Below are 12,392 nucleotides of genomic sequence, written 5' to 3' on the forward strand. Positions count from 1 at the left end.
AGTTGCCATATTGTGAGAAAGGGCGATTTTGACTATTGATTTTGTTACATGGAGGCATTATTTCTCATTGAATTTATTTATTGTCCACATTTTATAACTATCATATTTTTTAGTACTTAGAATTATTAGAGGTTGTTTTGTCCATTTTCTTTTAGGATTTTCCACAAAATCGAAATGTAGTGTTGGCAGTATTTATTCAGGTTTCAGAAAAAAATGGTCCTTCCAGGCAAAACAACTTAACGAAGCTAAAGAAAATTTCAGATTCGACAACATGGAAATCTCCAGTTGATCTGTCATTTGTTTGCCAATGGTTTTCGTTTTCGTCTTACGAATCTATGATAATGGGCAACGAAACGTCACACCCGAGCGGCTTAGAAATAAATGAAAAAGCCACCGAAATAACAGATTTTTGGGCACACTATCAGGCCACCGTCAATGACTCAGGGTATGCCTTCAATTTGGAAGGTTATGGGTCAATATCGGTTTTCAAGAATGAAGCTCCAATCCTTGGACCCTTATGGACCCTTCATTCACCATTGGAAAAATGTACAGCTGTGAGTAACTGATTTTATCTTTGGTAATTTCCAAATCAAAACATATCAACCTACTTAATTTTGGGTTACAGTAAGTTGTGTCAGGTTTTGGTTTGGTCTCAAAAGACCTCTGAAACAAGCAACTTTTGGCATTTCTGAGTTCAGATGTCAAGTCAAATGTCTACGTGCCTTATATTTAATACCCATCTAAGATGTCAGATTCAGATAAAGTTGACAGCACCAGGGCAGCTATATATTATAAACAGCAGTGACGTCCCTAGATAAAATGCCGCCCCATTTCCTTTCATGAGTCCAATACCTTAGAAATTTGTTGTATCGATACATTACTAACAAAGTATCAGACTGTAATTATTTGCAAATCTGCACGTGTCGTTTCTGGTCACCAAGGACGTCAAAGGGCAACGGAAGTAAACTAGACATCGCGAACCCGACAAAACCAGTGAGCTGAATTTTTTAATGGAAATATTATTTCGTTATTATTAAGTTTAGGTAGTTCTTTCTATATATTCCAAATGACTCTCCTCGATTTGTCGCCCTTCGAGTAACTGCTGCCCCCAAACGACGCTCAATCTGCCTACCCCCACGGGACGTCACTGATATACAGTATAATACTCTGAAGTTACAAGATCAGTGGAACACTAAATAAACCCTGCAGACACGTCACGGCACTTATTTGTAGATTGTGGTATGCCCTGAATGATGGTAGATTCTAGAAAGTTGTTTTGATGATTAGGTGTGAGTTTATATAATATTCTTATCTGCTGATAGGAATTTAACAATATTGTTTTCATTCAATTATTAATTTCGTATATCCTACATTGTCTTAATTGAAACTTTTTATTATTTGTAGAGTCTTAGGAAGTATCGTCACCCGTCAATTTTGAAGTATGTATGGCGCTGGAACCAGCGAGGAGTCTACTGGCTGGCCACAGAACCTGTTCAGCCTCTTTCGCAAGCCTTATCTACACAGGACTCACTGCATATCTGTGTTGGGCTCAATCAAATACTTCAAGCCTTGGAATTTCTCCATAACAAGGTAACAATTATTATTACTCAATCATCATCACTATGTAATAATTACTCCATACTACTCTTGGCCGTAGTTTCTATAAACATCTTCATGGACTAGTTACCTAACCCATGACATAAATAAATAAGAGATGGATAGAAGAAAAGAATCCACAATCCTCCCATATATTCCGGCCTTTACTAAATTCGCCAGAGCGTACGGGGAGCGGGACACTCTCGACTCCCCTTGCGACTCTTCAAATTAAAGTCACTCTGATAGTTGCCATATAAATTAACATCATGCATTCGCACTTCGGTGCAAGGTTGCATCACCAGTCCCGTGCGGCTCTGCTCGGGACAAAATAAGGGCTTAAACTCTTTGATCTGGCACACGTAAGGGTTATGTTAGCCGGCCGCGTATGACGTGGCTGCATATACATAACGGGTGCGGAGGTGGGAGTTTTACACACCGATCCTCCTATATATTCTAACGGGCCACAGTGTTGAGGATTACGAGATATTTTCTAATGAGCCTAGACAGACAGTAACTTTTTATTGAAATGTACATAGGTCACTCTCCACTCTGCATTATGTACTATTGTCAGCATTAGTGAGATTATTGACACTGCGTGCTGGCAGCAAGTGTCTTAAAGTCGGGTTCTATGTTTGTGGTTGCTATCTTCTGTACATCTTTGCTAAAGCAATGTCTGTATTGAGACTTGTTTAGTTTCATTAAGGACACTCCTGATATTTCGATCTTAATTGGTCTTCGTTCAACAAGTTGACTAACTCGAGTTTTGCTGAATACCTTGTAAGTAATTAGAATATGTATGCTCGGGTTTTTTTTTTTTTTTTGGATTTCATTTAGTCAGCGGGCTGCAATAAATAGTATGGAGGGATATCGGATATTTTCTATTGAGCTATACAGACTAGAAAGACAGAGCGATACCTACTCGTGTCCTTCACCCTTCACCATTTTGCAGTTTTCCATATTGTGTTGCTGTCATCAATTTAATAACACAGTATGTTAAATGTGAAATTTAATGTTTAAAATACCTTTTAATTGAGGGTAACCCTGTAAACTCTTAAATAGCATTAGTCCAGCGGTTATACATTTGTCAAGAGACATGCTTACCCATTTCCATTTCAACAGTTTTTTTTGATATCGTGTACTTTTATTTGGTTTCTTATTCATTGTTTCTCTTATGCTCGAAATGCACCTTTTCATATTGTTCAATTAGAGTCTATTCTTCCCAAGCTATGGTATGCATATGGGGATACGGGAACGATTTGAAGTGGTACACGGTCGATTTTTTTTTTCAAAATGTTACCAACCGTTTATAATGGTAAGTATGTATAGTACATTAAAAATACTATAGTCAGAATTACTGTCTATACAATTGAATCTGATTCTAAAGGAATAAATTTCAATTGGCTACGATTGTTGGTTGCCAAAAGTGGAGATCGGCAATAAAACTGATGTTTTGAAATGAGTATAAGAGAAAATGGTAGAGAGCAATGTTGGAGGCGGCTCGGGCCCACACCGGGCTGTAACGCCATTTATAATATTTTATAACGATCTGTAAAAATAATCATAGAATCCTTTACTGATCAGGTTGCCCATGAAGTGCCAGTTATAAATAATACATATTAATAATCATTGTTTTATTCCAGGCTTCACAATCACATAATAATGTAAGCATCGGCTCCATCTATGTTATGGCCGATGGCTGTTGGAAACTCGGTGCTATGGAATTCTTGAGAGCGTTCACAGAAATGAATCCGGCATATCTTAAAGAAAGCAGGAAACACAGGTGCGTTCAGAGCTCATTTCAATATTACATTTACCGTGCAACGATAGCAAGAACGATTTAATAGATGCAATAATTCTAAGAAAAAATTAATACACTCGATTCTCTTTTTGCACGGGGGATACGTTCCAAATACTACCATACTACCGTGCAAAACAAAACCGTGTAAAAAAAGATAAGGTGCCCATACAAAAATGGTAGATAGGTTCCATTACTTAAAATCAACTCAAAATACGAAATTCTTGAACTCAAAAATAAATCGAATTTTTTTTTTTTATACCTACATAAAAACACATACATAGTTTTCGATTTAAATTAAATTTAGCATAGAGAAATATATTCATTCAGTGTCGTTACTTTTGACAATAAACGCGCCCGTTTACTGCTGTTTTTCGTTGGCGAAAGATCACTCTCATCGCTGGATATATTTAATGACGCTGATGCCGAAGCATGTGGTGCGTCCCTCGTATCGAACCCGAAGTGACTGACTAGTGGCGCCATGTATCGTATGTATGTCTGGGCGGCATCCGGTGACAACATATGTATGCACCAGTGGCGTGCGGTCAATTACAATGCAGTTTTTTTTATAAAATATGTATATACGTAGGTACGTATTTTTATTCTTTTTAGTTTTTATAAACCGTGTTAAAGCAAAAAAATCAGTGTAAATAAAAAATAATCGGTACTTTTTTTAAACCGTGCAAAATAGCTGTGCAAAAAGAGGATCGGGTGTATTACCAATTTAGGGATGTTGAATTTATAACCTGAAGCTGCCAAAAGTTGAATCACAAGAATCAATCAATATTGAATTTTTGAATTAAAATGTTCATATAAATTTGTATATAATTTCAGAAAAAATCTTAATAAAAAGATATTGTTATAAATGGTGTATTTAAAAAAAATATCTACTTGCACCAGTGATTCCCAAACAGGTTCACGAGAATTTCCAAAGTTTGCAGGAAAAAATAGTAGTAGCCAATCAGGGGGGAGGCTCCCAGGCTCATATTGAGAACTAAAAATTTCCACTCCATTTGATCTTTATACCCCGGCTTGTTGCTTCCATCCGTTCACAATGCTTACAATGATCTGACGTGTCACTCAGAATATAGAAATCGCACTGTATGTACTTTGTATATATTTCACTCACAGGTATGACAGAGCAGTGGACCAGAATGAAGATATAGCTGATGATCTTACTAAGATTGATCAGTATGCCTTTTGTACGCTAGTTGAAGATGTTCTGAAAGGAAGGAATGAAGGTTTGTAGCACTTATGTTATCCATCTACCAATTAACTTACAATCCTTCTAATTAACTTGAACAATCTCTTCCACTATTCAATAGTATATACTGTTAAAGTTTTAACGCAGCCATGTATTATTTCAGATGATGTCCCTTACCTCAGAGACTTCAAAATGGTCTGCCGAAATGAACTTCAAAATCCTGTCGCCAGCTTGAGGCCTAATTTCTCGTCACTGCTGCGCCACGAATTTTTCAATCACGAGTTTATTTCCATTCACAAGTTTCTTACTTCGCTCCCATTGAAATCTGAACATGAGAAAGGACAATTTTTCTGCAGCCTCTCGGATAAGCTCAGAATTTTCAATGAAGAGACAGTGGCCAAGCAACTCGGGGGACCGTTGCTGTCCAGGATGGTTCTGCTCGATTCCACTGCCAGAGAAAAACTACTGCCGCATATCTTGATACCAAAATCGGGTATGTAATCATTTCTTTTAATATAATATATTTTATTAACATCTTACGTCATTATGGCGCAATTAAAATGAACTGTTGTCAAATGCACGATTTAATAAAAGGTTTTTTAAATCTTAATTGAGTGTAACTGGTTGGTATAAATGTTAGTTTTTTTTCTATCGTATTTTATTTCCAAATTCTTCCAAACTCTTTTTTCCAATACATGTATGAAAAATAACATCTTTAGATTTTGAAACATTTTTTTCATTTATGATTTTGGTGTGTTTTAGAAGTTATAGATCAATACATAATACCTACATATTTTTATTTAGATTTTGACCAGAAATATATATACATACATATCTTTCGAAAGAGTCATATTATTTTGTTGTATTCTTAAGGCCATTGGACCCGTTTTTTCCTGTCTTCTCAGAATCGTGGAAATGGCAAGGACGTTTAACACGAATTGACACATAATAAACACTTTATTTATTTAAAATCTAATAAATAATATTCAAATAACACTTTTTGTGTCATTAAAATTTTCTGATTCGCTTTACTTTTTAAAATAAATGACAAATAGTCGGTCCTGTTTTCGAAATTGGCCAAAACGACTGTCACGCCACAGTGAATTTTTGAACTTAATAATGGTTTTGCAGGTATATATTGTATGAAAGAAATGGGTAAAACAATACATTTCATTGATTAACTCACGTACTTTTTTTAATTTCAGAAAAATAAAGATTTTAAAGCCATTTTAGTTTGAGTATACATCAGCCAATTTTGAATGATTTTTTCTCACAAAATAATATATACTGCACAATAAAAATATTTTTTTATTATAATATAACATTTCCGTAATACTATAAATAATAATTAACAATGAAAAAATAAATAAAACCCTATAAATTCGGTACAATTAGTGACGCTATATTACCAAAACACGTCGTACGTTTTCATGTATTTATCCTATTTTCAGACAATTTAGATATATAATTATTTTGCAAATTTAACAAAAAGAGACCATTTGATCGATTAATCCATATAGTTTTTCTATTGACAAATCAAACATCATAAAATACCAGGGGCTCTATGTTAGAACTTGCGAGTGCAAGCTTCCCGGTCGAGATGACGTCATATGACATCATTATGACGTACTACCGGAGTGATAATAGCATTCGAGAAAATAGCGAGTGGTCAGACAGCGGCGCTATTCATTGTCACCATACACATATAGGTGTATGATAATAATATTTTCTATGGTTATTCTGTGCGCGGTCGGCATGCCTCGAGCGTGACGACACAATTACGTCATCTCGTCTGGTGCCACACGAGACGAGAGTTAGGAAATCGCGGTGCAGTGAATGTGAAACTGAGAAAAATGTAGTTATATTATATTATTTATTATCTTGTAATACAAATGGTTGCAGCATGTGAGATATTGTAAGATAATTGAATCTTATAACCACGATGGCTACAAAGAAGTCCTAAAGGTATTCGTTCGGTGCAACATTTATAAAAAAAAATATTTTGGACTTGAGCAGTTTAGATAAAATATAGGTGGACTTTAATTATTTTGATAAATACCTACTTGGTTGGGCTTAATACAGTTTTTATGTACCTGGGTCGCCATGTTTTGTTATTTTCAAAGGGACGTATCCAGGAGTATGTTTATTGGCATTATCAATAGAAACAAAATAATATTATTTTTCAAGGTCTATTTATTATCGATCTTAAGTGGTTTATGTCACAAATAGTAAATTTGTAGAAAATTTAAAGTAAAATACGTTTTCGAATGCTGTCATAGTAATGGCCACTGAAACATGTGTCATAATTTTCCTAATCGTCAAAATAATAATAAAATAAGTGTTTTGGGGCACAAAATCACGTATATGTTTTATGATGTATGTATTTTTCAGATGGTTTGTGGTAAAATCTTTTTTTTTCATACTGCCACAATTCAACTATTCATAATTAATTGTTTGTTAAATTTTTCATTGTGCACTTTGACTTAATAGGTAGGTGATAAAGTTTTTACCTTACTTTATTGTATTAATTTATTGTTAAGTGAGAATTAGCTGCTTTCGTTGTCAGTGTATATTTGAGGAGTGCGCATCCTGACGATGTCGAAAGGCGAAACCAGGATCGCATAAAACGACTCAAATGAAATAGTACAAAACTTTTAGAATTTAATATATTTAATGCCGAGTTGAATTGAATGGAATCACCTTAGGCATTTATTAGTAATTATTTAACTCAAGTAAAACATATATTGAGGTAAGAACCTATTTCATTGAATAATAAAAACAATATTACTCTTCAATCACAAGTGACAAGATTTATATGAATTGTGTATTGCCTGAACTCGTTGATCAGACTAACACGGTCGATGGATATAAGAAACCCTCAATATAATAATTATCAAGTTAACAAATAATAATATCAATTATCAATTAATAGCTATCAATAGAAAAGAAAATAAAATTATAAAAAAAAAAACAATTTATAATAGTTATTCTAATACATTGCATACCGTTAAACCAATACACTAATTAAGGAACCAATTATTAATTTTCTATACACTAATGTTCCGAAATCCTCCGCGGCGACCAAAACGTACTGCCGTCAAATACATGCTATTATAATAATTGTTTCTCAAATCATAATTGTTGTGTACTAAATTTAAAAAAAAAAAACGTTCCTCGACAAATATTCATTGAATTGCTTTCTTTTATGAGTCATTTTTTTATAATTTAATAAAAACGCAATAATAACAGAAATCTTTCATGCCATCTTGTGAATGTTTTAAACTTATAATTTGTAATGTTAGCTTATGAAAATGAATAAAATTATATTTGTTTACACTTTCGTGTTTTTTAGTATTAGATTTTTTTTTGAAAAATATTTGCACTGAATTTGAACCTAAATATGATAGGTTCAAGAAAAGGTGTCACTTCACAAATTCAGCATATCAATAATATGAGGTTCTTATTTAGAGGTCTACTATTTTTATTCTTATAATTTATTCTACCGACTACAAAAATGTTTATAAAATTTGTTAGGAAAAAAATATTATTAATTCAACACTTTTAAAACCTCTGATTTCGTATCTACTACACGAGAAGCAGACGCTTACGTCAAATTTGATTCTTGCGAATAAACCCATACGCCTTAAGATGTTCGTTATAAAAAATAGTGTGCGGAAACTCTGCAATTTTTGTGTTTCCTCTTATGAATCATGTCGCCTTTTATTCAGTATTATTCTTGTTACTTATCCATATAAACTCTAAAATATAGCAATGGCTTTCTTGAAAGCCCAATATCTAATGTACAAAAAATATCTATATGTATTTGCCAAATACAGTACTTCATAGATGCCTCGTTTTTTATTTGTTTACAGGGCACACTGCATCAGAGAAAGACTGTGGCTTATTTTCCTTGAGTGTGTTCACCCAACATGTCACACCCCAGCTCTTGAGAATGTTTCGTGTAAGAGATGTCCAGGTAAGGCAGTGCATGCTCTTTAATTTTTATTTAGACAATTATATGTGCGAACTGATTCACAAATTTGAATGAGAGGATTGATTCAGTGTGATATTATATTGATGACAATAATTCATAATCATGATATTACGAAACATTAGTTAGTGTTCACCTATAATATAATAAATAACTACTTGAGAACTGCTGGCTACATGATAATGCTATAAATATAAAGATACTTCAACATGAAATTCAACACGGTTATATGATGGTATGGTGAGCATAATATCACGATTACTTACACAGTGTGTAAACGTAATATAATAATTTCCGCATTAGTGCGGGACCGGCTACTTAAGTGTTGGATTACATGGATGGTAGTGATCACGAATATTTTTCTCCTGAAAGAAATTAACGTGAATGACCAGATCTCTAAAATACATCTCCAAAAAATTCTGCAGTTCGGCCAAATATGTAGCTAGAAGCTTGGAAAGGCTCAACAGTGAAATATCGAGGATCGACGTTTAAAAGGGAGGTTGCGTAGAAAGATACTACGGATCTCTCAGTAACTTCAACTATTTGGATGGCGGAATACTAGGATCACTGGAAATACACAATAAGTATGTTATTTGATAGGGGTCACAATCGTCAATAGTGAGGGAGACGAAAACAAAGAAGAATGTATTTCTAACATTTTTGTTATTTATTTTAAATTCATTTTTACCAAATTTCAGGTACGGCTTTCACTCTTGAAGCACTTCTCTGGATACTTCGCTACATTCAGCAGGGAAGATCTCACAACACACGTGTTACCAGAAGTAAGATACTATTTTTAATACTTGAATAATTAATAAGTGAATAAAATAATTAATACCTTGCAATATTGCTTATGCCATCTGTAATACATAATCAACGATATTCGGAATATGTATTATAGTTAACCTGTGATTATTAATTTTTATTTTTTGTTATTTTCAGCTTTTAGTGGGTATAAAAGACACCAGTGACACGTTAGTTTCCATGACTCTGCTATGCCTCGCCGACCTTGTTCCGATATTAGGAGCGGCTACTGTGATCGGCGGTAAGAGATTCAAATTATTCGCAGACGGAAGGCCACTCACCCATCCGAGGATTAAAACAGACTCTATACCTCATAAATTGAAACAGAAAATCATTTCACAGACCAATACGGACAAAATACCTGATAACCTCAAATTGAGCCACCAAATCACAGCACATGGAAGAGAAATATTGAGTGAATCTCGTATCAATGCCGCTGACTCTCCGCCAAATAAATTTGTCCCTGATGAGATTTCCTTTGGCAGTGGGGAATCAATCATCGAAAGCAACTTGTTCTTACACGAAAGGCCATCACCCGATGGTGGAGAAGATTTAGATAGCGAGGTTATGGTTAATACGGTCGAAGAAGATGTGGAAGGTAGCGATGGTAACTGGAGTGATTGGAATGAAAATGATAATAGAGAAAATTTTGTGTTCGAGTCGGAATTCGATGTTAAAGGATTGGTAAATGCTCATGATATGCTTGATGCCGGTGAACGTTTTGACTTTAATGATTTAGCACAAACTAAGACTGCGTTAATAAATAACGATATACAAGAAATGACAGTACCAAATAGTGAAATAAAAACAGGAATAGAAACCGCCAAAGTTAAGAGTAATAAAAATGATTTGCTTTATTTACAAAAAGCAGCAATGGATGCGAAATCACGGAAACTGACTGACATATCCGAACTGGATATAAAGAATCAAAAATTTAAAGTGTCAAATGTAGCGAACGGTGCAACAAATCGTGACGAATTTGACTTCTTCACCGATATGGAACCTGTCATTGAGAAAACCAACACCTTTCCCGTCAATGAAAAGATAGATATTGCCGGTAATGAGCTGGGCGATGACAGTGTAGGGTCCGATATGCCTCAAGCGTTCAGCTCTAAATTGAACTTTGCGCCGTTGGAAAGCGAGGAGTCAAAGGCCGGCGATGAAGCGTGGGGAAGCGGCGGCTGGGAAGACGTTTGATACTTAGAGGACTTTGGATTCATTGAAGAAATATTTTCCGACGAAGATGACGGTTTTCTTGACGGGTTCGAACCTGATCTGCAGAATTCTGTTGATTGGCGACTAAACGCTGAGCTATTTTTGTGGTTTCTGATACTCTCTGTCGGTCTTGTCTGGTTTTTCGACATCATGTGGCATGCCGCTGAGATGCAATGATTACAGACCATGCCAACCGAATCTTCGGTAGCTTCAATATATGGGAAATTTATCAAGAGTCGACACAGCATTCTATGTCAAACTCCCCAAAGATTCAGAATGTAACTATACATAACATCTTCAATTGGAGCTTTGCTATGACTATACACAAAAATATTTGTAAAAGTAATTGTATACATATTAGTTGGTGTTGCCGATTTTACACTTAAATAGTAATAATTGAATTATTTGCTGATTCAATTTATCATTGGGTGGATTATTAAATTCCAATTTAAATATCAGTTTTCACTGGAGTGCTGTCAGTTTTATATTCGTCATTTTAAAGTCTTCGGTTGAAATATTAACCCTGTTACGACAATGATTACGAACTGCGTATGTAACTTACACACGCTTTGAAGTGTTAGATTAAATATAACATTTTGAAAAGCAAACATGCTTTACAATAATAATATTGTGTATAGACATAACATTATTCATAAAAATAAAATTGTTCTGTTGAATTTTTTTAATAACTAGCATGGGCATTCTGGCAATACGGCCTACTACAAAATTATCAACTTACAGGAGAGCTAAAAAACTGATTATCATATATTTTATATGAAGTTAAAACTGATTTTTGATCACATGCAGTGTGAAAAAATTATAAACCTACTTACTAGGTAGGCAAAGAGTGCTCTGTTGAGATAAATAATTTTAGTTTCTCTAATAAAGCAAGCATTCGATTTTTAGCAATAGAACCAATATATGTGTATTATCCCTAGAAAACATCAATGTTAACAAAATGTCAAATAGGTCATATTGTCTGAATGCACTATACAGTAAAACCTCGTTAATAAGAACACAGATAATTCGAAGTTCGCCGTAATTCGAAATTTTCGCGAAAAAAAAGTCCCTTGAACATTATTTTCATATAAAACCATACCTTTAATTCGAAATTATTTCAGTGTCCTGGCATATAAAAATATTCAATAAATCGTAATAAAGTACACTATTTTATGAGCCAGTCATTGAAAATTGTGACAGACTTTTCTTAAAGCATCATAAATTACTTATTTTAAGAAGGTAATAAAAATAATCCTGACATTTTATGACCATTAACACACACGGAACTATACATTTCATAATTCGTAATTTGAATTTTTTTTCGATTTTCGGTCCAGTGGAATTCGTATTAATGACGTTTCACTGTACTACTTCACTGATTTTTTTATACTTATATTAAATTTATAGTAAAAGAATAAAAAATAGGTAATGATTTTTTTGTCATTCATTATTGGTGGCTATGTGCGTATTTTGTGTTATGGGTCTTGCACTAGTTGTGTGGAATTTTTGTTCACTCATCTATATATATATATATATATTTATTTATTTTTTAATATACGTAATTATTTCCCTTTATAAAATATTCTTAAAACTGTATACATAAAAGTATTAGCGACAGACACGTAATTCTTGTTTCGTAAGACGCATTAAACAAAACTGATGTTTTGTACTTCATCCATGTTTGATGAACTTGTTGGCAAAATTCAGGTTTCTTTGGTGATAACAGAAGCTATAGAGAAAAGAAGATATAGAGATCTAAGATTGTCTTTATTTAATGTGTTGGGGGA

The 12,392-nt window shown here is 33.9% G+C and overlaps 1 protein-coding gene across 1 annotated transcript; it reads left to right on the plus strand.

The window, feature by feature from the left end:
• Positions 1-259: 259 nt before the first annotated feature.
• Positions 260-11,893, plus strand: LOC147071694 (protein-associating with the carboxyl-terminal domain of ezrin). The gene is made up of 8 exons (XM_085946876.1): positions 260-554; positions 1,405-1,590; positions 3,237-3,376; positions 4,523-4,632; positions 4,759-5,088; positions 8,468-8,571; positions 9,285-9,368; positions 9,529-11,893. The coding sequence occupies exons 1-8, from the start codon at positions 336-338 to the stop codon at positions 10,585-10,587; spliced, it is 2,232 nt and encodes a 743-aa protein (XP_085803002.1). The 5' UTR covers positions 260-335; the 3' UTR covers positions 10,588-11,893.
• The last annotated feature ends 499 nt before the right edge of the window (positions 11,894-12,392 follow it).

This window comes from Rhyacophila brunnea, unplaced genomic scaffold (assembly GCF_057557595.1).
Source record: "Rhyacophila brunnea isolate RB1 unplaced genomic scaffold, BYU_Rbru_1.0 scaffold_2, whole genome shotgun sequence".
Classification (NCBI taxonomy): Eukaryota; Metazoa; Arthropoda; class Insecta; order Trichoptera; family Rhyacophilidae; genus Rhyacophila; species Rhyacophila brunnea.